The sequence below is a fragment of the Nicotiana sylvestris genome, chromosome 6 (genome assembly GCF_000393655.2).
Source record: "Nicotiana sylvestris chromosome 6, ASM39365v2, whole genome shotgun sequence".
Lineage (NCBI taxonomy): Eukaryota > Viridiplantae > Streptophyta > Magnoliopsida > Solanales > Solanaceae > Nicotiana > Nicotiana sylvestris.
In genome coordinates this window covers 78482919-78509119 of record NC_091062.1, presented here as the reverse complement: position 1 = coordinate 78509119, position 26201 = coordinate 78482919, and the positions used below count along the sequence as shown (strand labels likewise).

The 26201-nt window shown below is 35.7% G+C and overlaps 1 protein-coding gene and 1 pseudogene across 5 annotated transcripts; both read right to left on the bottom strand.

The window, feature by feature from the left end:
* Window positions 1-6167: 6167 nt before the first annotated feature.
* Window positions 6168-13552, bottom strand: LOC104247215 (DEK domain-containing chromatin-associated protein 1-like). Of its 5 annotated transcripts, none has more exons than XM_009803205.2 (11): window positions 13080-13552; window positions 10879-10912; window positions 10034-10113; window positions 9796-9855; window positions 9519-9632; window positions 9343-9423; window positions 9131-9211; window positions 7172-7871; window positions 6721-6812; window positions 6610-6640; window positions 6168-6518 (listed from the first exon to the last, which is right to left on the bottom strand). In XM_009803205.2, exons 1-11 carry the CDS (start codon window positions 13461-13463, stop codon window positions 6364-6366), a joined length of 1812 nt encoding a protein of 603 aa, XP_009801507.1. In that variant the 5' UTR covers window positions 13464-13552; the 3' UTR covers window positions 6168-6363. The 5 variants fall into 5 exon arrangements, with proteins under 5 accessions (XP_009801507.1, XP_009801492.1, XP_009801480.1 ...); XM_009803190.2 differs by having other exon boundaries at window positions 6721-6818; window positions 7172-7868; XM_009803178.2 differs by having other exon boundaries at window positions 6721-6818; window positions 13080-13551.
* A 5884-nt stretch (window positions 13553-19436) lies between these two features.
* On the bottom strand, window positions 19437-23526 carry LOC104247263 (11-beta-hydroxysteroid dehydrogenase A-like; annotated as a pseudogene).
* Window positions 23527-26201: the final 2675 nt, after the last annotated feature.

Here is a 26201-nt window from a genome sequence, read left to right as displayed (position 1 = left end):
TTTATAATATCTTGAAAATACAAAAAATAAAATAAAAATAGTTTCATGTTTTAATATAGTTTAGTTTAATTAATTAGGATTAGTTTTTGCATTGTGTAGTATTTTTATCTTATATTAAAAGGAGTCAATTAAGGTGTTGGACCACAATTTTAGGAGTCGTAGAACCCAATTTTTGGCCCAATTTGGATTAGTCTATCAAGCTCAATACCCATTGCTCGTTAATCTAACCGTATGGACCCTTCTAGACTTTTCTTGGGAACAAAATAAAAGAAAACCCTAAGACCTAAGATTAAAATGAGCCGTGAATACACAAAAGGGGAGACCTAGGGACCTAAGGAAAACAAAAAATCTAAAAAAACCTAAGGAGCTGCTTCTTCTTCAAAAGAACGGAGAGCTGCTGCTGCTTCTTGATGAAGCAGTTGTTACACCAAAACAACTCCACCACCGTTTTGCTTCTTCTTCAACCTTCCAATGACCCCTCCTCTCCAAAACACAGCAGAACACACAACGCCCCAGCGATAACGACCAGACCAACCGTCCCACCACCATAATCGTCGGTAAATCCCCATTGACGGCGAGCTTCTCAAAAAGCTTCACCGTTAGACTCAAAACGAGCAGGTCTAGAGCAACGAAACACACACACCCCTCTGCCGATTTTCTGCTTCTTTCTCTTTGACTTCGATTTGATTTTTGGTTTCAAATTCATGGAGTTCATTTGAGTTTGAAAGCTGTTTTGTGTTCGGGTTGATTCGAGGTCGTTGTTCGTAATTCGCCGTCGAGGTTCGGAATTGCGGTTCGCAAATTCAAATGATTTTGATTGCTGTTTCATATTCATCGTAGTTGTGGTTTGTTGACGTCCTTGTAACTGTCGGAATTTTTATTAATCAAAGGCAAATTTCAGCTCGTGGCATCTTCAGTTCGAATCAGGGGGTATGGTCTCTTATGTTTGTATTCTCCAGATCTGGTTTAACGTGAAGTCACGATTGCTTCACCTTATTTGTTACTACTGTGCGGATTTGTCTGTTTGAATTAGTCTCAGTATGAGTGAAGTGCGACCCTGTCCATTTGTTCGAAGCTGCTTGTTTACAAATACAATCCCTCCATGTCTCTGCACTTTATGTTGTAGGTATCAATCAAAGTTTGTTGTTAGAACAACTAGAAATGAGCATATGTTATTCTTGAAAATAATTTGAAGCTCTAGGGTGTTTACTTAACTTATTTGTTAACTTGATTAATGTGAATACGCTGCTGCATGTAATCAAATTTGTTGTTAGTTAGGGTAAGTAGAAATGAATAAACTTTTACATATTGTGTGAAGCACTTCTGAAGAACATCCAAGAAAATTAAATGCCTATACAATTTTACACAAACTATTAACAGGTAAAAAAGTAAAAATTATTCTGTGATACATGTGTTTTAAATCAATGTTGAGGAGTACGTAGTTAGTTTAACAACTCGTGTTTAATTGTGGCTCTTTGAATAGTTTGTTGGACTAAAGATGGTTAATGACTTGAACAAGACATTAGTTGGTTTGGGTTTAAAAGTTGAATAATTGATGGACATCGTAGCTTGCTTTAGGCATGTTCAATATACCATCGTGGTGGTGTGCACGTTCGCGTGACACAATTGCAATTTCTAAGAACAAAACCGAAGTATGCGTCCGCGCAACTTCGGTCAAACTTTCTTAATAATAATAAAGCGTTACTAATTGTGGACACGTTCATGTGACGTGATTTTGACGTGCCAAACAAATGGGTACACGTACGCGTGATCCGTTTTAAGATAATTTCTTAATTAAAAGAGGCAAATGCACATAGGTTCTAAAATCAGTAATTAGATAATTTTAATAAGCCAAGTATGATCAAAGCGACCGTGCTAAAATCACGGAACTCGAAAATGCCTAACACCTTCTCCCGGGTTAACAGAATTTCTTACCCGGATTTCTGTGTTCACAGACCGTAATTCAGAATCAAACTTCCTCGATTTGGGATTTTAAACCGGTGACTTGGGACACCATAAATTATCCCAAGTGGCGACTCTAATTTTTAAATAAATAATCCTGTTTCGGGAGCAGCCATCTCGAGTAAAACTATTTCGGGAGTGACCACCTCGGTATTGGCGGTCGGTTAGGAAGATGAAGTGGCAGCCTATTGAGGGACTGATTTAGATGTTTTAGCCATTTTTTTATGGAAAAGTTTGAAAATTTAAAGAAAAAAACATGAAGGTTTGAATGAACAATTAGAAGGATAAAGAACAGAGTATGAAGATTTGAAGAAAATTTGGGTAAGAACCTAAGAACAACTTTGGGAGTTTGAAGATTAAGGATGAAGATATGAAGGCTTGAGAGAAGTTGGTGATAGCTAGAGAATTCGAAGGTGGAAGTTTGATCGTAAAGTGAAAAAAGAACAGAGGATAAAAGCTTTTATAGGGGAGGTATGCGACGCTTTGAATTCGAAGACAACAAGTCGATGGTTGACACGTGTCTGAAGTCAGAATGACACGACTGATGGGACGTTCCGACTTCTTCATTTCGGTCGTGACGTATGAAGGAAGGAATCGGGGTTCATCTATCATTTCTCATCGTTTCGGAAAACCTACTCTCTGAAAATGAGGAGATTATCTGTATACAGGTAAAATCGGGGCTTGTAAGGACCTCGATTTCCCGATGGGAGAAATGAAGCAAGGACATAACTATAAGGAATCGAAGCCGAAGTTAGGAACTTCTCATACCAAGGCCCGAACAAAGCACCTGCCCCAGGAGCCATCAAGACCACGACTCCGGGTCCGTTTCGGGCTCCAAGACCTCAGAAGGCATAACCAAACGGTTGTACTCGACTACTGAAGGGTCGTGATGTCCGCGCTCGACTGGATATCACAGCGTGGTCTCGGCCCATCTCGACAGAGGATCACTGATCAACGAAAAAGAAAATTTTTACCTTTCTTAGAATTGTACTATGGGTAAAACTCTCCTACTATATAAAGGGAATAATTTTTATCAACAAAGACATTTTAACATGGATACCAAGGCAATATACATTTGTTTTCTTTGCTTCCAAAAGTTATTCAAAGTTCTTATTTTTGCACATAGTTCTTCATAAATATTTGGTTCCGAACCGAAGGCAGGCTAATTGTTAAGCTGAAACCAAGCCTGGACTCAATATTACTATTGGTTTGGCTGTTCATTTTATCTTTAATTTGCTCATCTAACGTTATTAATCACTTGTATTAGTTCACATATCCTTAAAACCGCGTATAAATTCAATTGTTATCCATTTTTAAGGGTAAACGGAATCAACATACAACTCAAATATAATTACTAGTTGAGTAAGCCAAAGCACATATAATTGAAATTAACAAAGTTTCAATATGAAATAATTAATGGCCTTGCAAACTATTTGTCCAGCCATCTATATGATGTAAACAAAGGCAACATCACGTTATATAAGAGGCAGGAAAATAGCAGCATGCACCAAGTTAGAGATCGAGATAAATTAAATAAAAAAGTTCATGACTGGTTTGGTAACAAAGAAATCATGACAAGCAACATTGCGGATAAAGAGGAAAACACAAAGCACATTTATTTGTACATGTGATTCATGAAATTTCAAAATATTAGACCATTATTTACCTTTTGTTTTTGCTCTACACAAGTCACACTTAAATGGTTGGAGTCTGCAGAAATCAGAATCCTTATCACTTCAGTTCAATCTATCAATTGTATTTATCATTGGATCAGTTAGTAATCTAAAGCTTTGTTCTATATTCTTGATAGAAAAACTCGATTTGCTACATTACCTAAAATACCTCAACATACTACTCCCTACTCTTTAGAAGTTTTTGCCTTCATTTAAAAAACCTTCGCTAAATTTTAAACGAATAAAAACTAATACTTTCTCATTATTTAAGACATTCTATCTAACAACTCTACTGTTCACATATTTTTGTTCTCTAAGGACTCAAACTGATATAAATTAAGCTAACATTATATTCATTCAGTTGTTAGGATTTTTTTTTTAATCTAACCACTCTCCTTATTGACATTTTAGACCATTATTTAACCACTTCTTTAGTAATTTAATATAAAATCTATCACAACTTCCTTCTCTTAATCACTATCCCAGTCATAAGAGGCAAGTTTTACAAGTTTGGGGATTGATATAAAAAAAATGCATAGCAAACCATATCTCACCATTCAATAAATATGCAGTTAATAAGAATTTAGAAGCCAACTATTCAGTCACCCAAAAATTACAAAAAGAACACAGTTATCAACAACAACAACAACAAAAACTAAAAAAATAGACGTTAGCATTAGCAGTACCAGAATTCTGATTAGAAGAAAATTTATTTAGGCACACCGATATCGGAGAAGCGGCATTGCACTTCATTACAGAGTGTTCAAAAAACAGACAAAAATATGCCAAGATATAGAAAAGTACATCTTAGAAAATTTATTGCTGGTTGTGGTTGTGGAAGTCTTGCTATCATCTCCATTCCTAATATCTATATATAAATATAAAGCTGGGCGATAGGCTAGCTTATGTGGCGCTCTCTGCCAGCTTTTCTATTTATCTTTTTTCTTAGAATTTTGCCTTTTTTTATGCAACTTTTGAAAAACGTGGCTCTATTAGAAAATTCAACAGTTACAACTTTTAAATATGTTGCTACATTAAGTATTACAGTGAATTTAATGTTAATTAATCCCAAGAATTGTTGTTACTTCTCAAACCTTTTATATTCTTCAACTTGAGGAGGAATCTTAAAGTCTCCAGCAATCACCTGACTTATATATATATGGCACCAATAGAGATATGCAACAACCCATGCAAGATGTGAAGTAATCAAATCAAATATTCTATACTTATACAGTCGAAAACATAGATGTGACTGATAGCTTTTCTGACCATGTTTCTTCCCTAATCCGCTAGCCCTCTTCTGTTCAAGGTATTTTCTCGGGGTTGAGTTTGGTTTCAACGGATCCTCCCTAAATGGAGAAACAAGATAACTTTGTTTGCCCTGGAAGAAAGAGAAAATTTATTGAAAAGGGAGGTAATTGAAAGAAGAAAAAAAATGGGCATTGTTTCTTATATTCATTCGGGTCCTTTCTTAGATTTCTATATCGACTTTGTTGTAGTTGTTGTTACAGCAAAATCTGAACTAACCAACAAATTTTTACTTTTTAGTCGGTTTGGTCTCCCCTTCCTGGTGCTATCTGTGATGAATTTAAAGGAGGAGTTTTAGGAGTACTGAAATGGTAAGAACAATAGTTAAAAGAAAAAGGTAGAATTATTAGATTTTGCATAATATTTTATAGCATATTGTATATAATTACTCCTGAACAATATTTACCTCTAAATATAGTCACTAATAAGTATATTATTATTATAATTAATATTATTTATATACAACATTTAATATCATTCAAAGGCTTACGTTACTTTGATTTTTAAAACTACTAAAAGTTATGTGATGATTTTTATTTGGATTTAATTTTTTATTGTACTACTATTTCTTTCTGTTTTAAGAAATCACTTTCTAATATATTGATATATGTCCGCACGAAGAGCGGACAATTTAACTAGTTCAAAAATAAATTTTGGAGAACATTTTGGAAAAGCAAACCAATGTAAGAATGAATCAATACCTTCGGTTCAGAATTATTCCCACAAAGCTTGTTGGAGTTGCAATCTCAGAAGAGGAACAAAAGTTAGATTGAGAGAGAGGATGGCCGTAGATTTTTGCTTATTTAATCGGTAAAATCCGCCACAGTTGCAAACATCAGTTGCCTTGAGAAGAAACTTAATGTTCTTTCTTGTTCTCCTTCACAGATCATCCATGTTAGAAACAAGTGTTTTTTGCAAAACAGACTTATGAAGTATTGGCTTCTTTTGCCAGGCTTTAGGTATTTGTTTTTTTAAGGCATATACGAAGCGTTACCTTCTTTTCCTAGGCGTTAGGTCTTTTTTTCAATTAAACAGGATAGGCATATATATGAAGCGTTGCCTCTTTTCAATGCCAGAAGTAACAAGTGTTGCCTTCTTTTTCTATGGGTTATTAAATAAAATACTTGGGTTAATAGGATGGAATCTGAGTAATTTAACTTTGAACTTTTGGGGTTCTCATTTTTAATATAGTATAAATAGATATAAACAAATATAAACAGAATAAATTGACAACAAATATTTCAATAACAGAAGGAACAGGATTTGCTTTAAAAGAAATGCTAAGGTTAACTCTAAAGAATAAGCAAAAACAAACAAATGCTTACAGACCAACCCATTGGGATCACCATCTTATAACCAACTAAAATTATAAATTACAGCAACTAACAAACTGTATGGTACCTTCTACTTGACTCATAAATTAAGCATCACTATCATCACCTTCATTTTTTTCTTCATCATCCCCAGCCTCGGGGTCATCCCCTTCTTCCTCATCACTCATGTTATTTATTACATCAGTGATTATAGCCTTCACCTCTGCCTTTTTATGCATCAAATCTACACCAAAATGGCTACCTGAAATGAACCCCAATTATGTGATCACCAAATAAAAGAGCACAACCATTAGTGTTAGAATAACAAGGAACGAGTGTTTCCTAAGACATACCTAGTTTCCGGATGATATCAGATAAGGTTGCCTGCATTTTGAAGAGAGCAACAAGTTTGATTAGTAAGAAAAGTTCATGACTATTTAACGCAAGGGCAAGATATCACTTACAGAGTTAAAGTCCACTTCTTTCAGAATATGTACTGCTGCTGCATGAATTTCTTCGTTGCTGGGGTCTTTTTTGGCCTTCTTGACACTTTTTCCTTTTCCTATGCCAGAAGATTTTGAAACAACAGTCAAAAACATGTACATTTTCCTACTCAGAATTGTTCCTTTTCCTGTCCAGAATTGTTCTGTGATAATTAACTTGTACATTTATCCCTGAATCCTAAACATTATAGGAGAACATGAGATCTTTGATGATCACCAACATATTAAAAGAAGTTCAATAGAATGGCATATCACAGGTAGTTGAGTGAAGATACTGAAGGGCCACTGCATATTGTATGGTGAAACACCATTCCTCAAACCAATATCTCAAAAATGAAAACCAAAAATATTGATTTTTTTCCTCAATAAAAGCACATATATATCACCAACAAATAAACAGAAAGTTACTCACCCTCCGTTTCAGAAACCTTAGCAGGAGACTTGGTTGATTGTTTCTTGTTTGAAGCATTTTCCTTCACAAAATCATTTTCTTCTTTTTGACTTTTCTTTTCGACCTTTTGTTTCTTAGATTCAGCTAGTGAATCAGCACCAGAAGCACCTCTTTTGGAAGCTTTACTCGAAGACACTTTGGAAGAACTTTTTGAGCTTTTGGGGGATTTAGCAAGGGTGTCCTTTTTCTCAGCCTTGGATTTCTCTGTAGCTTTTTTTCTTGAATCCTTCTTTAAGGAAATCATCCCATTAGATTTCTTTTTCTTTGGTTTCTCTTCCTCTTCCTCTTCGTCATTCTCTGGAACACTCTCTTCTTGATCACTTCCTACTTCATGAGCCTCGTCATCATCATTGTCACTTCCTACTTCTTTAGCGGGGTTATCCTTTTTCACAGCCTTGGGTTTCTCTGTAGCTTTGCTTCCAGAATCCTCCTTTAAAGAAATCTTCCCATTAGACTTCTTTGGCTCCTCTTCCCCTTCTTCCACTTCTTCCTTTTCGCCTTTCTCTGAACCACTCTCTTCCTCATCACTTCCTACTTCATGAGCTTCCTCATCATCATTGTCATCCCCCGATTCATCCCTGGTATTTGACAGTTCATCATCAGCTTCTTCTTCCTCCATTTCTGCTGACTGCTTCCGCTTCTTCCCAACTTCAGACTTCTGCTGCAAACAATAGAGAAGAATCACACTTTCAGCAAGATAAGGCAGGAAAACCATCACCTAAATGAAAAGGAAGAGATAGAGAGGCATTCAAGTTTTGCTAGCCACGAGCAGCCATAGTCCATTTACATAAAGTTAAACTACAGCGTAATTTGTCATGTAATACCAGCACTGAACTCCAAGTTTATCCCTTTGCAAATATTGGATCCATCACAAATTTAACTAGCCAAAGGCCATAGATTCTGTTTCTAACATAGTTCAAAGGAAGCTATAAAACACTCTTTCACTCATTGTATGTGTAAATAAGTTTTCTCAACTCAATAGACTCAACACTAATTTGATGAAGAAGTATGAATGGAAGCTCGCTGAAACTCTGCCACAAATAATTACTTTTTGGGATAAAAATGATGGCAAATAATTAAGAACAGGATGTGACTGAGTAAGAGCCCAAATTTTTTAAGCAAGTTCTAGTTGAGTAGGCTCCATGTGCCAGGAGATAGAATTGACTAATTGATCGACACATAACAGTTATTCCACCATACATGCATTTAGTTTTTCAAATATTGACGAAAGCACTTATTGCTGCTTACAGAACATGTGAATTCAAGCAACCAATAAAGCTTGTATTAGCAAATAAGGCAGATCTCAATATTAAGCCAAGTAACTACATTCTTGCCTTATTGCTTTTACATATTTTACATCTTGCAGTTCTATTATGTAGCAGTAGCTGAGACAATTGCAAAGCATGGGTCCATAGGTCACCCCAGAACCAAGAAAAGAAACATTTGTAAGTTTGAATAAGGCAATGCCGTCCATAGAGTCACCCCAGAACCAAGGGAAAAAAAACATTTGTAAGTTTGAATAAGTTAATGTCATGATCACAATTGAGGCTATAATGTCATGATGAACAGCCTTAAACTAGCCTAGCCTTGCAATAAAGAGGAAAGGCAATTTTGAAAAAAAAAAAAAATCATTTCCTGATGGACAAGCTCAGTAATCACACTAGCAATGCGAATAAAATAGAGATAACAGACAACATTCAGAAACCAACTGGTGCAGAGAGAAAAGACTTCCCTAATTGTGACATTGTGTAAATGCAGCCAGATCCCTTAACATATCAAGACAGGACTATTAACATAAAGAGAATGATATAAACCATTACTTATTTGAAGTTCAAGTAATAATATTGCATAACCAATAACTATTGCAGTAGCAGGCTGTCATTTTCTTTGAAGAGAACGAACAGATTAAAAAAAGTTAACCTTTGCTGATTTTCCTGTTGCTTTATCCAATGAACCTTTGCTTTTGGAAGTTGTGCCCTTCCTTTTTAGCTTCTTACTTTTCTGAGATCAAAATGAAACATAATAATGAAATAGCTACATAAGATAAACAATTAACAAAAAAGATACCAAAGTCAAAACAAAAGGCAACACTAATGAGTAAGAGGAAGCACAAAATGCAGGATCAGATTTACCTGTTCCTTCTCAGCAAGCAACGAGTCAGTCGTACTATGAGGAGATTCCAGGAAGTCTACTAACTTCACAGAGAGTTCATCCTGCAAATTGAAACATGCAACAACAATGATTAGCAAAACATATATTTTCTGTAGGGAATCACACAGTAAACAGTGAAGCCATTGATAATACATGCCTTCTTTGCTGCGGATCTACTGACTGGGATATTGAGTATATCACAAAAAACCAGTAGCTTTTCTTTGACACACTTGTCAAGCTTCTCTTTCACTTTTGACCTATGTTTTTCCTGCTTGAGAAAGAAGCGGAAAATACTCAAGATACATATGCCATTCACAGATCATGAAATCACTGGATAATAATGTTAACACTTGTGTATCCCATGCACATATGTCACATTATGAAGAAGAACAATGATGCAATCACAAGATTTAGAAAGGAGAGAGACTAACTACCTCATTTTCAACCCAAACATATCCAGAAAACTGCCCTATGTTTTTCTTCAGATTGTGTGCCTGCGAAGCCAAGGACTTTGTTTAATACTTACAAGGTTAAGAAGCAAAACCAATTGCCAAGCACATTATCATAACCCAAAAAATACATGATTGTGAATTGAAGAGAGACGGAAAGTGTGCGCAAGCAGGGGAATTAATTTTTAGGGATTAAAAGATTTTAGTGTGAGGAAGACTTTACCTTTGTTCTCTTGCCATAAAGAATACTGTGAAGTATTTGCAGGTTGTCATCCGGTTTTCTCTTGGACAACTTATATGCCACTGAAATATTTCAAAACATCATAACTGTCAATGGAATTATTTTCACACAATGTAGGTTCTACAAATTTACTCAACCAAAAGAAAGGCAAAGGAAGATAAAACGTATATAAAGTAACCACAAAATAAATTCCATGAGCACAACTCAAAGACAGAATACTTCAAAGTTGCTAGTACATAATACATATAAGCAGACTACAAGGGGGAGTGAACCTAAATCGTTGTGCTCATGGAACACCTAGAAGTTAGAACACCTAGAAGAACCAGGTTCTTCTAAATCGAAAAATTGGATACCACACAAATCACCCTCCCCCCTCTTGTGTGGTATTGACATTTAGAACATCACTTAACCAGGCTCATCAGTTCCTTTCCTCCTTAACAGAAATGGTCTTGTCAGGGATAAATTAAACAAAGCACCGGTAACCTAGCAAAGTTCATTACTGATCAAAGTTTTTAGAAAACAAAAACAAACAAACAAACAAACAAACAAACAAACAAACAAAAAACAAAAAAAAGGCTACTGCTGCAAAATCTAATTAGCCACCAATAGACTGAAAGTACAAGAAACAAACACAAGCATTTTTGTTGGCAAGAGAGGCACATTTTTTATGTTACAGTATCAGTGCATATTTGCCAAGTAATATTAACCAAGCCTTGTTTGTTTCTCTAAGGGAATAAACTTGATGTAATATAACATAAAAGCAAAGTAAGAAAAGCCTGAATCCAATAAGGGGAGAAATTGATTCAGCAAAAGAAGAAAAAAAGTACCATTTGGGATATCCTTCAGTTGAGTACCTCTACCCTGCATTTAACACCAAAATAATAAGAGGGATTCCAGAAAATGACAAAAGCTAGCATTAATGGTAAAAATCAAAATAAGACATTACAGTAGCATTTATTCACTTCTCGGAAATAAGAAACTTGGAAAAGAAAAAAGGGCAGCCCGGTGCATTAAGCTCCCGCTATGCGCAGGGTCCGGAGAAGGGCCGGACCACAAGGGTCTATTGTACGCAGCCTTACCCTAGGCTATTTCCACAACTTGAACCCTTGACAGTGCCAAATAAAGTGTGTGGTCCCATTTGTCCAATTTCTTAGTTGAAGCAATACAAAGAAGGGATAGGAAACCAACCCTCAACAAATTGAAAAGGTATAGGGATAGTGGCAATGATATCAGAAATGAATGTTATGAGGAATTTGGTCAGTTTTTCCTTTTTCTCTTTCTATGCCCAAATTACCTTAGACATCAAGATGGAAGATAAATTGATGTAACAACCACTGGACCCTAGGCAGTTAGAGCATAAAAGGGAGTTCACTGTGGAACATGCCTTAGGCGTTGGAAGGGGAAAGTTAGGAACCATATGAGGGAGAGTTCGGGATTTGACAAAGAAGGCACCTTTAAACCCAAAGAGACAAAACTGTGAGACCCAAAACCTTTGAGGTGGCTCAGAGGGGCCAGGTCAAAGCAAACAATACCTTAGGAATTGGGCGTCAACCATGACAGGTGGTATCAAAGCCGATACATCCCTGATATGATTGAGTCAAACCCAACGAAGACCTGAGTCCCTAAGAGAGATGAGTGCAACAACCCAAAAACTGCTGGCAGTTGAACTTGAAAGTAGTTCGCTGTGGAACTTGCCTCAGGCAAATTGAACAACAAAATGAGAGGGAATGTTCGAGACCATATAAGGGTTATTCAGGATTTAACTGTTGATGCAAATTTTAGGTTAAAGCCCATGGGGACAAAACTATGAGGTCGAAAAGCCTAAGAACATTAAAAAAGTCAGACCAAAGCAAACAATTGAGCCTGGGTTGTAATAAGTTATATAAAACCATGAGGCACAAAAACCCTTGCAGTGGGCCAATGGGGTAGAGCGAAAGCAATCAATACCTAGGCAGTAGGGCTTAACCCTGACAGGTGGTATCAAAGCCTGATTCTGCAATATGATAGTGGGACAAACATCAGCAAGAACGCTAAGTCTCTAAATAGGGGTTTATGTGACACCCATGACGTAGGCAAGCTGACAATGACAAGTCAAAGAGAAAGACTAACAAACTTCTAGCCTAATAAGCTTCCAATGAATGGGGTGCATATGACACCTTAGGCAAATTTCAAACCAAAAAGGGAGAGAAAAGCAAAGTCCACATAGCATATGACACCTTAGACAAATCCCAAACTAGAAAGAGAAAAGTAAAGTGTTATACAAGAAAAATGTGCACATCGTACACACACTGTTGGGCTCAATGACTGCATAGCCCAAGGAATAATTCTGTGAGGTCTCTCCGGCCAACACATGACATGGCATTTCATAAGTTAGATAACTATTTGAGAATTTCGAAAGTTTAGCGGATGACATCTTATTTCCAGTATTGAAAGTTGATTTTCTGGCTGAAATGATTTTCTGGGAGGGTTGGGTTAACCTGGATAATTTCACAGTGACCAAAGAAGTGATTTTACTCTGTTCTTGGCTTAGGCTAAATGACCAATTGAGAAATTAACTCTAGTTAGAACTTAATGTACCACCTTTTCCATCTTCCTCAACAAATCAACAAAAACCAAACTTGACAAGGAAAAAGTAAATGAATCAACAAAACCCGAAAGAGAACAGAGGCAGGCAGGGGCGGATGTAGAGAATGGAGTACGGGTTCCCGGGAACCCAGTAACTCTTGGGTAAACCCTGTATTTATATTAAAAATTTACTAAATATTTGTAAATATCTAAATGTGAACCCAATTATTATTGCATATTAATTTAAAATTACGGTAGGAACTCATAAGGCTCAAACCATGGATCCGCCACTAAAAATAAACATTCAACTGGTCACGAATATAAAAACTGCTCATATTTCTAGTCAGCTTGACTCTTGGATTTGACAACCATAGGACACAGGTAGTTTCAGATTGAAGTATAATTGATTGAATAAAACCATAAATGAAATGAATTTCTAAAAAAAAATATTTTTGAATTATACCTTCTCAATAGACAAGGGCTTAGTTGCAGAACCTCTAGCACCCAAAGACTCAGAATACCTCTCCACTGTTTTCCTTTCCCTCGATGGCCTTGAACCTGGTGTTGTGGGCGAATCCACATTATCCCTTTTCCCTTCCTCCTCTTTTACTGCACCTCTATCTTTTCCCTTCTTCACAACTTTTTCCTTTTCCTCTTCCTCCTCAGATTCTTCCTCTTCCTCTTGTTTGTCTACTTCCATTTCCACGGCACCCTCTTTGTCTTCTCTTATTTCATCCTTATCATCATCAGTTTTTCTTTCTTCACTGTTCTGTTTAACCTTTTCTTCTTGCTCGTTTGTTTCTTTTTGTTGTTTCTTGCCTTCTAGGGTTTCTTTCTCGGAAGCCATGGCAGTGATCTGTAGGTTTTGTCAGTGTTTTGAAGGAAAAGTGTTGCAAATGAGTGAATTGGACCATATTTGTCAGATCCGGAATTGAATACTAGTACAGATCGCGGGAAGTTTCTTTTGGAAAGGGCGGGTATATTTGGAGCTAAAAAAGTTGGGGAAATTTTCGATTGGGTTTCAAAAAATTGTGCTAATGAGAATTTGCGGATCCGGATTCGGAAACATCAATTTTCCCGCCATGCCTCTTGTCAGCTCTATTGAGTTCACGTCCAATCTATGCTCCTTTGGTTGTAATATGATTTATACGGCATAAGTTATATTAGTATTAGTTATGCTGGGATTATTATTTATTCATTGTTTGGTATGTTGTATTAAGAATGACAATTGTATAATTTCTAAGAATAAGGTATAAGTTATATTTGTGCTAATTATCTCACCTTCTATAAAGTATAAGTTATCCCGGTGTTAACCAAACAGAGTATTAAGGTGTTATTAATTTTTTATACCACCCTTATACCTTCTTATATCTCATACCAAACGACCCCTTAGTCTATTACTAATAACAGGGGGTTAATTCATGGATAAAATTATCTCCTATGTTCATTTACGAATATAAATTTGTATTTTGTTTAACATTTTGTATTTACTTCTATTGTTAAATTATAAAAATATTATATAACTAAAATAATTTATAGTATAATTTATTATAAAATTGAATCTCTCGATTCACCCTTAAATGAAGGAGTCGGTCCACCCAAATTAATTCAATCTAGCCATAAATATGGACGCGAGGTGACCTGAATTGAGTCTGATGAGTTTAACTAAACCTATTCTAGTGCGGAGCTGAAATTATTTTGAGCTTGAATCTTATCTAAGCTTCTTACAATATTTTGAATCTAATCGAGCTTCTTACCATATTGAGTGGAGTCGAGTCCATCTAACTTTTATCATAATTTAATAGCCAACATGGGTAGTTCTTCTCTAATTGTTTCCACATAATGGGAAACACTCCTCGGGGTTTTCATCAGCAATTCAATACTTAAATGAATAATGGAATTAGAAGAGAGTTTCTTTATCAAATACACGTGTTATTTTATAATTAGTTCTTTTTACACGTTAGCTTGTAATCTGTTGGTCACATTTCTGTTGAGAAAAAGTGCAACTCGCGCTTGTAATCTGTTAGACTCTGAGTGTCCACGAGGTCATATTTCTTTCGAGAAAAAGTGCAATTAATAATTAGATCATTTGAGGTGTTCATATGATCGCTGCGAACAACTAAAAGGAACCACATTTCTGTTGAGAAAAAGTGTAATTGGTAATAAGTGTTGGGGAAAAAATAGACCCGCAAAAATAATATTCACGGTATTGGTGATAAACGCAGAACACTGAGTTATGGTTAAATCAACAAGAATAGAAATGCAGCAATAATGACACCAAGATTTTACGGGGAAACCTTTTTGAATAAGGAAAAACCCACGGCCAAGAAGAGCAATTGATATCACTATAGCGAGAAATTTTACACTATGTAATAACGAGTAAAAATACTCCTAAGACCACTACACCTTCAAAAGAAATAAATATTTTTTTCCTTTTTTCACATCACTATAATATCTCTCACACTCTATTTTTCTTTATAAACTATTTTCTTATAGTTTATGGAATACTTTGCTCTCTCTCTTTTCTCTCTTTGTTGGTGTTATGAAATGAGAGTTGAAGCTCTCCTTTTATAGCCAAAACTTCACTTTCTAAAGCCTATAATATTTGACAATTTTGCACACACTTTTCATAATTTCAACAATGTTGGCTACCAAACCAAACCAAGTCAACAAAATTGGCTACCAAACCAATACAAATTCAACAAGGTTTGCTACCAAACCATTTGAATGAGATGGACACTATCAATCTCCCCCTCTAGTCTCATTCATCTAGAGGAGGTAGCACTGTCTTCTAGTTTGAGTGCATGCCGATAAGTTCTTTTCATAGCTAGAACTTGTCTCTTGGTACCACCTTGGTCAACATATCTGCAGGATTTTCACTCGTGTGAATCTTTTTGACTTGAAGTGATTCATTCTCCACTTGCTCGCGAATCCAATGATATCTGACATCGATGTGTTTTGTTCTCGCATGGTACATTGAGTTTTTGCTTAGGTCTATTGCACTCTGATTGTCGCAATAGACAACATATTCCATCTGTCGCAATCCAAGTTCTTGAAGAAATCTCTTGAGCCATATCATCTCTTTGCCAGCTTCAGTGGCCGCAATATACTCCGCTTCAGTTGTAGATAGTGCGACACACTTCTGCAACTTCGACTGCCATGATATAGCTCCCCCTGAAAAAGTAAACAAATATCCAGTAGTGAATTTTCTGTTATCAAGGTCACCTGCCATATCAGAATCTGTATAGCCCTTCAAAATTGGATTTGATCCTCCAAAACATAAGCATTCATGTGAGCTTCCTCTTAGATACCAGAGTATCCACTTTACAGCTTCCCAATGCTCTTTTCCTGGATTTTCGAGATATCTGCTAACAACACCGACTACATAAGCAATATCTGGTCGAGTGCATACCATTGCATACATCAAACTTCAGACAGTAGAGGAATGAGGAATCTTGGCCATTCTCTCTTTTTCCTCTGTTGTTGTAGGACACATCTTCTTACTCAACTTCAAATGACCAGGAAGGGGTGTGCGAACCAACTTAGCACTTTTCATATTGAAACGCTCCAGTACACGTTCTATGTACTTCTCTTGTGACAAGTAAAGCTTTCTTTCGTTTCTCAAACGAGTAATTCTCATGCCCAAAATCTGCTTAGCATGACCCAAGTCTTTCATTGCAAAAGACTTATTCAACTGTTTTTTCAACTCGTCAATCTTGGAAGCATTCCTGCCCACAATCAACATATCATCCACATATAACAAGAAGATGATAAAATCATCATCAGAAAATCTTTGTACAAACACACAGTGATCTGAAGAAGTCTTCTTGTAGCTTTGCTCCCCCATAAAAGACTCAAACTTCTTGTACCACTGTCTGGGAGTTTGCTTCAATCCATATAGACTCTTCTTAAGTTTGCATACAAGATTTTCCTTACCATTTGCCTTGAAGCCCTCAAGTTGTTCCATATAAATCTCCTCTTCTAAGTCACCGCGAAGAAAAGCAATCTTCACATCCATCTGCTCAATCTCCAAATCAAGACTGGCAGTCAAACCAAGAACTGCCCGAATGGAGGACATTTTCACGGCAGGAGAAAATATTTCGTCAAAGTCAATATTTTTCCTTTGACCAAATCCCTTGACAACCAATCTAGCTTTGTATCTAGACTTCAAACTATGTTATTCAGCTTTAACTTTGAACACCCACTTATTCTTCAAAGCTCTCGTACCCGTAGGCAATTTCACCAGCTCATAAGTATGGTTCTCATGCAGAGATTTCATCTCATCTTGCTTGGCTTCAATCCATTGATCCTTGTGCTCATCTTCTATGGCCTCCGCATAACATTCAGGTTCTCCCCTATCAGTGAGTAATACATACTCATTGGGCGAATAACGGGAGGAAGGAGTACAAGGTCTAGAAGACCTCCTGAGTGGAATATTTAACTCGTCCACAACTTCGTTAGTAGGAGCATTTACCTCATCAGCATTAGCATTGTTATCACTATCAATATGCTGATCTGGAATATGGTTATGGGCATCACCATCATCATTGAGCCCACCAACGTCATCCGCATTTGTATGAGGAATTTGATCAAGATTAACTAAACCTTCAGAGCTTGGAGATTTTAGCTTCTCCGCTTTGTTAATATCTTCAATGGTTTGATCCTCCACGAAGATAACATCACAGCTTCTCACGACCTTCTTCTCAATTGGATCATATAGCCTGTAACCAAACTCATCAAGGCCATAACTAATGAAGATGCACTACCTTGTCTTGGCAGTTTATTTTGACCTCTCATCTTTAGGCACATGTACAAAAGTTTTGCAACCAAACACTTTCAAGTGGTCATAGGAAATATCCTTGACATACTAAACTTTGTTTGGAACATCACTTTGCAAAACAAACGCAGGGGATAGATTAATAACATGTTCGACGGTCAACAAAGCCTCACCCCAAAAAGAATTCGGCAATTTTGCTTCAGAAAGAAAACATCCGACTTTTTCTATCAATGTCCTATTCATCCTTTCTGTTAAACCATTAAGCTGGGGAGTCTTAGGAGGAGTCTTCTGGTGTCTGATACCCTGTTGTTTGCAGTATTCGTCAAACGATCCACAGTATTCGTCAAACGTTATCCGTATGAATACACTCCAGCTTCTTTCTAGTTTCTCTTTCAACTGAAGCCTGAAATTGTTTAAAGACACCCAACACTTGGTCTTTAGTCTTCAAGATGTAGACCCAAAGTTTCTTTGAACAATCATCAATAAAGGTAGCAAAATAAAGTGCACGACCCAAAGTCCTTGTCTTCATTGGACCACATAAATCTAAATGCACTAACTCAAGCAACTATGTCTTTCTTGAAGGAGGATGAGATTGGAAAGAAACTCTTTTTTGTTTTCCAGTCAAGCAGTGCTCCCATTTTTCTAATTTTACACTTTCAAAATTTGACAACAATTTCTTCTTGTCTAGAACATTTAGTCCTTTCTCGCTAATGTGGCTAAGCCTCTTATGCCATAACATTGAAGAGTTATTGCTCTCAACGGCATTTACCATATCAACACAGGTAGAGGTCGTAGTCCAGTATAGACCACAACGCTTTTTCCCACGAGCCACAATCATGGAACCCTTAGTGAGCTTCTACTTTCTAGATGATTTGTCATCGCGGAATCATCGTGGTATTTTAAATCCAACATCTGCTTTATCATAAACATCTTGTTGTTTCCAGTTTTCTGAGCATACAAACTTTCAAGGTGCTCCCATAGAGTCCGAGCATTTGTCTCCCCAAAAATATGGTTCAAAACATTATCGTCAACCCACTATCTAATAAAGCCGCAAACCTGCCTATGTAACAAACTCCACTCTTCATCTGATTTATTATCAGGCTTTATAGTGGTAAATGCAGGTTCATGAAAATTATTGACATAGAGCAAATCTTCCATTTTACCCTTCCAAATGACATGATTTGTACCATTCAAAGTAATCATTCTGCTAGTGCTGGCTTCCATCGTTTATCACAAATACAAATACTATTTATTAGGAAACCAAAGTAATTCTTTTATGATGTGGAAGTTCAGATTGTGCTGCAACCACAGAGCATACTCAGACAGAACCTTGGCTCTAATACCACTTGTTGGGGAAAAAATAGACCCGCAAAAATAATATTCACGGTATTAGTGATAAAGGCAAAACGCTAAGTTATGGTTAAATCAGCAAAAATAGAAATGCAGCAATAATGACACCAAGATTTTACGGGGAAATCCTTCTGAATAAGGGAAAAACCACGGCCAAGAAGAGCAACTGATATCACTATAGCGGAAAATTTTATACTGTGTAGTACAAATAAAAATACTCCTAAGACCACTACACCCTCAAAAGAAATAAACACTCTTTTCTTTTTTCCACCTCGCTACAATATCTCTCACACTCTATTTTTCTTCACAAACTATTTTCTTATAATTTATGAAATACCTTGCTTTCTCTCTTTGTTGGTGTTATGAAATGAGAGTTGAAGCTCTCCTTTTATAGCCAAAACATCTCTCTAAAGCCTATAATATTTGACAATTTTACACACTTTTCACAATTTCAACAAGGTTGACTACCAAATCAAACTAAGTCAACAAAATTGGCTACCAAATCATATCAATTCAACAAGGTTGACTACCAAACCATTTGAATGAGACGAACACTTTCAATAAGATTAGTTGAGGTGTTAATCTAATAAATGCGAACAACTTAAAGGGACCCTTTCATATATTTTGCCTATAAAAAAACAAACCACTCTTTGCAACAAACTGAAACATCCTTTTATTACACTACAACCACCACAGATCTAAAAAGTCCGAAAAACAGATGTACAACACACTTCACAGCTCATGAAGCTAATACAAGCATTTGTATAAACTTTGGATTAGCCGGTCTTTATATCTGCATTTCTGATAGTCTCTGGGTATAAGACATTTTGTGCACCAGTATAATCCGCTACTTTCTTGCTAAGTGCATCCTTCGGTGATATTTCCGGCCCAGTCAGATACATTAACCTGTACATCCACTCCAGCACCTCCGGGCAAAACACCTTCCACAAGTAGCTAACTCTAAACCAAGCAGGTATAGTCACGTATCTCTCCCCTCGACAAGCACTATTCACAATTGTCTTAGCACATGATTCGACCTTCGCCACTGGAGTCGCGCTTATTAGTACCTATAGGTTCAAACATTCACTTTCTTGTCAAACACATCGCTGAAAAGGAGTAAACATAATTCTTTGCAAAGGCAAATGATGGAACATTAATCTTCACCAAATAAGTTATTAAACCAATACATTACTGAAGAAACATGCTCCCTGCTCTGCCCTTTTTCTGTGACTGCTTTAGCTACTACTATCATTTAGTCTAATTCATATTTTAAAATGGATTTGACAAACTATCATCATCCACTCTACTATCATTTCTTGCTGCGAAAAGGTAAACTTAAATAAATAAATACACTCGTAATAGACTGTCTTTTAGAAGGTGTAATTAACTAATTACATGTATTAATCACCATGAAAATAATTTTTACACCGTCAACATTTCATAGATGCTATGGCCGACTATAACGGTTCTTTACTACCTTTGTCTAGTTCACCAAATAAGATTTACTACTCACGGTAAAGCTAGTTAATAACCGTCGCACATTAAAATGTAGAAACTAGGCAAAAAGGGAACAAAGAAGAAAACTTACATCTCTCATTCCTTGATCAACCTCTACACCGCCGCTCTTACCAATGTATTTGCCTTGCGTGAGTTCAGATTCAACAAAGCCAGGTGTTACCAGAGTTATCTTGATGTCCTGCCCCAACTCAATCCTTAATGTCTCAAAGAATTGAGATATTGCTGCTTTGCTTGCCTAAATTTGGTGTGGGGTGGTCAGTATCAACTATTGCCATTTCCATAAAGGAAACAATAAAAGCAGATAGAGTTGGTACTTACATTGTAAAAGCTTGATCTTGGAGCAGGCAGCCAAGCAGCAGATGAAGAAAGCACAATGATCCTACCCCCACTATATCTAAGATAGGGGATCGCAAATCGGGTCATATAAAAGGAACCCCAGAAGTTGATGTCCTGCAAAATGCCGGATACACAATTTTGAGTTTAATTTCTACACATTGTAACAACAAAATTAATGATAATATCGGGTAATGTGAAATCAGTATCTCAAAAATAAGGCAACTAACGGACCCTTCACGTATTTATTAAACTATCAGTGCATATAAGAGAGATCCCAATTTATTAGGCACGACAAACTAGCAACTAGATCTATCATCACACTTCAGGCATTATAGAAAGCTGACTAGAAAATTTTCGAGTTTGTATTTGGTCCTGATCCAAAGGTATTGTTCTAGTCCAGCTTATGAAATTAAATACCCGTAAAAAGAATTTGTCACAGAATCATTAACAAATGGAAGTTCTTAATTACAAACACCAGTTGTGGTTTAAAAGTGCCAAAACTGTAAATATCATAATCATGAGTTTCTACTTTACCATGACAGATCTAAAATCTGTGACATCTTCTGTATCTTCAAATAGAGTAATTGCGTGCACTCCAGCATTGTTAACCAGGTGGTCCACTGCAAACATAAAAACACAACGAACAAAATCTCTAATTAGTACATGCTAAAATCTCTAATTAATTAGTACGATAATTAATCAAATCTTACACCGGCCAGTGAGTCATGGTTTGATCAACAATCTTTCTGCAGTCATCAGCTTTTGAAGCATCAGCATGAACTGTTATAACATCTGGAGAGCCTAGTTCATGTGCCCTTTCGGCCACTTCATTCAAACTCCCCTCTCTTCTGGCTGCAAGAGTTAAACATGCTCCTCTCTTGGCATACTCATAGGCCAGATACTGCAAAATGACAAAAGGTAATCTTCCTATGAAATTATTAGCTAGTATTTATATATACGAATGTATAAAATAAACTGGATAACTAATATTCGTTTAGCTTATAATACATTATTCGGATTCTGCGGATATCAACTCTTATTACCAGAAATAATTTATGCGAAAATCTATGAATTATGTTATTACTTCTTTTCTAATATTACAGAATAGAATGTGAAAAGAAGTAGAGAGAGAAAATAGGTATATTAGCTGAGTCCATTACTCAAATGGTCACTCAACTATCCTAAATTATCTTCTGAAGTCACTTTACTTTCGTTTGTAACAACAAAGTCATTGAACTATGCCTATTGCACTCAGAAAGTCACTCAACTAGATTTTCCAAATTTTGGATTGCCAAATACCTATTTTGCCCTCTAAGTTATAAACATTTATCTTCTTTTTATTATTTTTAAACTTTTTAATATTATGATTTTCTCTTTTTAATTTATATTATGGACTTACCTATAGAATAAATAAATATTACTTATAAATTAAAAAAATAGAAAGTATTTAAGCATATATAATGCTGGAATAACAAAATAATAATCATAGTAAAAAATTAATTAGAATAATTTGTTAGTAATAATAATTTTAGTATTAACGACAAAAATTCAAAATTTATTTACACAATTCAGAATGAAAGAAAATAAAGGTTGTAAAATATATGTTCTATGCACGTAATATAAAAATAATTATTTAAATAAAGGTATTTTTATAATATACATTATATATTCTTGAAAATTATGCTCAATTATATTATTATGTCTCTACCAACTTTCCGACATCACAAAGTTATATCACCGGAAGGCAGGGGGACTATTTGTATAGGGTAAAATATGTTATGTTAAGTCGTGCATGGAATAATTATTTTTATATTACGTGCATGGAATATATATTTTACAATATTCTGAATTGTGTAAATAAATTTTTGAAGTTTTGTTGTTAATACTAAAATTATTACTACAAATAAATTGTTCTAATTAATTCTTCTACTATGCTCATTATTTTGTTATTCCAGCATTATAGATGCTTAAATACTTTTATTTTTTTTAATTTATAGATAATATTTATTTATTCTATAGTTAAGTGCATAATATAAATTAAAAAGGAGAAATTATAATATTAAAAAGTTTTAAAAAATATAAAAGAAGATAAATATTTATAATTTAGAGGGTAAAATAGGTATTTGGCAGTTCAAATTTGAAAAATCTAGTTGAATGACCTTCTGAGTGCAATATGCATAGTTCAGTGACTTAGAAAAGTGACTTTAGGAGATAATTTGAGATAGTTGAGTGACTATTTGAGTAACCGACTCTATATTAGCAATATGTGAACAAGAAAGAGTATGTAATTAACATACTAAAATACTCGGGCTATAACTGCATAACGATCCAAGTAGTATTATTTATAGCCCGTTTGGCCAAGTTGCAAAAATCAGCTTATTTCGATAAGTGTTTTTATCAAAAGTGTTTTTCAAAAAAGTGTTTTAGGGAGAAGCTACTTTTTTCTGCTTCACTAAAACTGCTTCTGCTTCTCCTCAAAAACACTTTTGTTTCCTTTCAAAAGCTTAGCCAAACGCCTTAATTTTAGAAAAAAACACTTTTGACAAAAAAAAAAAGCGCTTTTGCCTCTAGAAGAAGCTTGGCCAAACAGGCTATTAGCCATCTTAATTATGTATATTCATCCAATAAACAATTTTCCTGCCCTATGTCAATTAACATAATAGGAGTATATAGACCGTGAACTAAATGACATATATAATTAACTAAAAATGTTTTGGTAGTAGAAATATAATGAATATTCAGCACTAAAATGCTTGAAGAAAACCTCGCCGATGCCGGAGGAAGCGCCAGTGATGATGACGACCTTTCCAGCAACATCTTCGCTAAATAGGGTTCCCAAAATTGAGAGGAAGAACTTGAAGAATTGGAAAGGTGGCAAGAAAAGCAGCAGGCTTAAGAAGGTAAATGGAGGAGCTACTAAGTTAGAGAAATTTGTGAATTAGATCCACCAATATGGTTTATGGCTTTAGCACTAGCGTTGCTCAGACACAAGTGAAACTATGCGAACTCAAACCTTTAATTTACTACAGGACATAAAATGGTAGTATGAAGAACATGGACAGAAAGATTTAGAGTTATCCTTTCCTTCATAATAAAACAAAAAGTTTCGATAGAGATAGAAATGAAGGGGAAGCGGTGTTGTATTTAGATCGGTGTCACCATTGCATGGAAGCAACACGACACGTATTCCAACTCAAAACGGTCGTGATGTAAGAGTCGAGACACTGTAAAAATAATTTTTGACTCTTGCAGACATATAGAAGTATACACGGATAGCTGCACGTTAGATTGATTCACTATTAATTTACCGAGCATAAAGGTGGCATGTAGGCCGGTCCAGGTCCGGGACCGGCTCGGAATCGCGAACCATGTGAGCTTCTGGGCCTAAACGGTCCTTAACCGATTAGAATCGGGACCATGGAGGTGGGCCGATCCTTCACAAAAAGACCGCAAGACCGGGACCGTTTGAAACCGGGACCGGACTGGTCTTTGGCGAGCCTAAACGGTCCCAATGGTCAGGAATTAAAAACAAAATCTGCCCGTTTGTCCATTTAAAATCTAGCCGTTTGGGCTGCCAAAATAGTCATTTAATCCCCCAAACTTTGTTTTAACCCCAAACTTTTTATAATTACATTTTTTTATATTTTTAACTATAAATACCTCCTCATTCTTTCATTTTCTCACAAATCATCAACCTCACTCTAATTTTCTTCTATAATTGCCACTATTGCTTACTTTGCTGTTATAATTTGTGAAAAAATTGTGAAGAATTGAAGTCTTCAACGATAATCAATTTTCAATAAGTTGTTCGTCAATTCGGTAAACTTGTTCCAACTCATAATTTTTAATATTATAGTTTTGTTTGTTTTATTTATTTTTTATTATTTGATTAATTATAACGATGGCTTCCTTAAAAAAAACTTTTTGGTAAAAATAAGGAAAAATCCAAGAGTGACGAATCTAGTGGCCAATCTGTTCCTCCTCCACCGCCCCCGGCTCCCCAACCCAAACCCTGTATCCGTCCTACACCTGCAATTCTTGATAACGATAATAGTTTATTACAATTTACTGAGAGTCAATTTTGCGATAATGTTGGGGCTGGTGAACAATTAAACCATGAATTAATGAATGCTCTTTATTCTAATCCAACTATTAATGAAAATGATGATGAGGAAATAGATTTTGATGAAACTCAACGGATGACGATACATCCACTAGTCCTGCTCCTGAAGTTAACCCAACTAGTGATAATCCAAATGATGCCTCGTCTAATACCCCTGTTACTGCCCCTACTTTTTCTAGACAATGTACCAAACGAACAGAAACATCTATTGTTTGACCATTTTTTACTCAACTAATTCCACAAAATAAGACTAAGTGTAAAACTTGTGGCAAGAAGTTAGCTTTTAAATATGTTGGAGGTCGAGGGAGGGGGGAGGGGGCTTTGGCTAGATACATATTGATACACCCTCAAGATAAAGTCAAATATCTTCGTATGAAAGCTTTGGCTGAGGGGACAAGTTTACCTACTCCTAGTTAGGTTGACCCTAGTACCAGGTCAAATCAATTTCAACCGAGAATTAACATTGTTACCGGTGGTATTTTATATTATAATCCAAAAAAAGATCGGGAAGAATTGGCAAAAATGGTTACTGTTATGTGTCTACCCTATAGTTTTCCTTCTGACCCTCACTTTGTGCATTATATTAGAATTTTTTTTAATCCTACTTATAAAGATTTCTCGCACAACCGTAAAGAGCGATATTTATAAATATAAACATGAATATGAATAATATTTGCGCTATTTATTTACTCATATATTTGTCGTGTTGCTATTACAATTGATATTGGTAGAAGTGGTAACGACTGTGATTACCTTATTGTTACCAGTCATTGGATTGATGAGGATTGGATAATGTAAAAGCGCATTATTGCTTATAGAACATTACGTCGCACAAGGTAATTTATTGCTAGCACAATTACAAATATTTGTAGATATTTTTGCATTAGTGATAAAATAACAGTTTCAATGGATAATGCTACTAGTAACACAAATGTTGTAGCCTTGCTTACCACTACACTAAGTCCTGCATTTAGTAACATTTTTTATGTTAGATGTATTTATCATATTTACCATTTAATTGTGGGTGATGATATGAAAATTTTAAATATTGAAATTGAAAAGGTTAAAATGGCTCTTAACTGGCTTTTTTATTCAAATCGTAGAAGTAAGAGCACTTAGTGCTTGGGCGGGGTTCAGAGGTTATCAAGGTTCTACTACTAGTGATTTTTCACGACTAAATGAGCTTGAAGTTTATTTAACACAGGGAATTGAGGAAGTGAATCTCGACGGCTCCTTTAATATTTTGGAATGGTGGAAGGACAAAGAAAAATACTTTCCGGTTCTTTCAAGGATGACCCGAGATATTTTAACTATTCAAGCTGCAACAGTGGCATCAGAGAGCACTTCCAGTCAAGCAAGACTTCAACTCGGTGATTATAGAGTGTTTATGAGGGAGAGCTTGGAAAAATCAGTACTTTTCAGAGATTGGATCCGTTCGAAAAGAAAATTTTTTGGACTTGCTAAATCACAATCAGAGGTAG

Coding starts and splice junctions, on each gene's coding strand:
- LOC104247215 (XM_009803178.2), bottom strand. CDS start 13,463: ATGGCTTCCGAGAAAGAAACCCTAGAAGGCAAGAAACAACAAAAAGAA. Junction 9,424..9,518: donor GTAGATCCGCAGCAAAGAAG/GCATGTATTATC, acceptor TTCAATTTGCAG/GATGAACTCTCTGTGAAGTT. Junction 6,519..6,609: donor TGATATCATCCGGAAACTAG/GTATGTCTTAGG, acceptor GGTTCATTTCAG/GTAGCCATTTTGGTGTAGAT.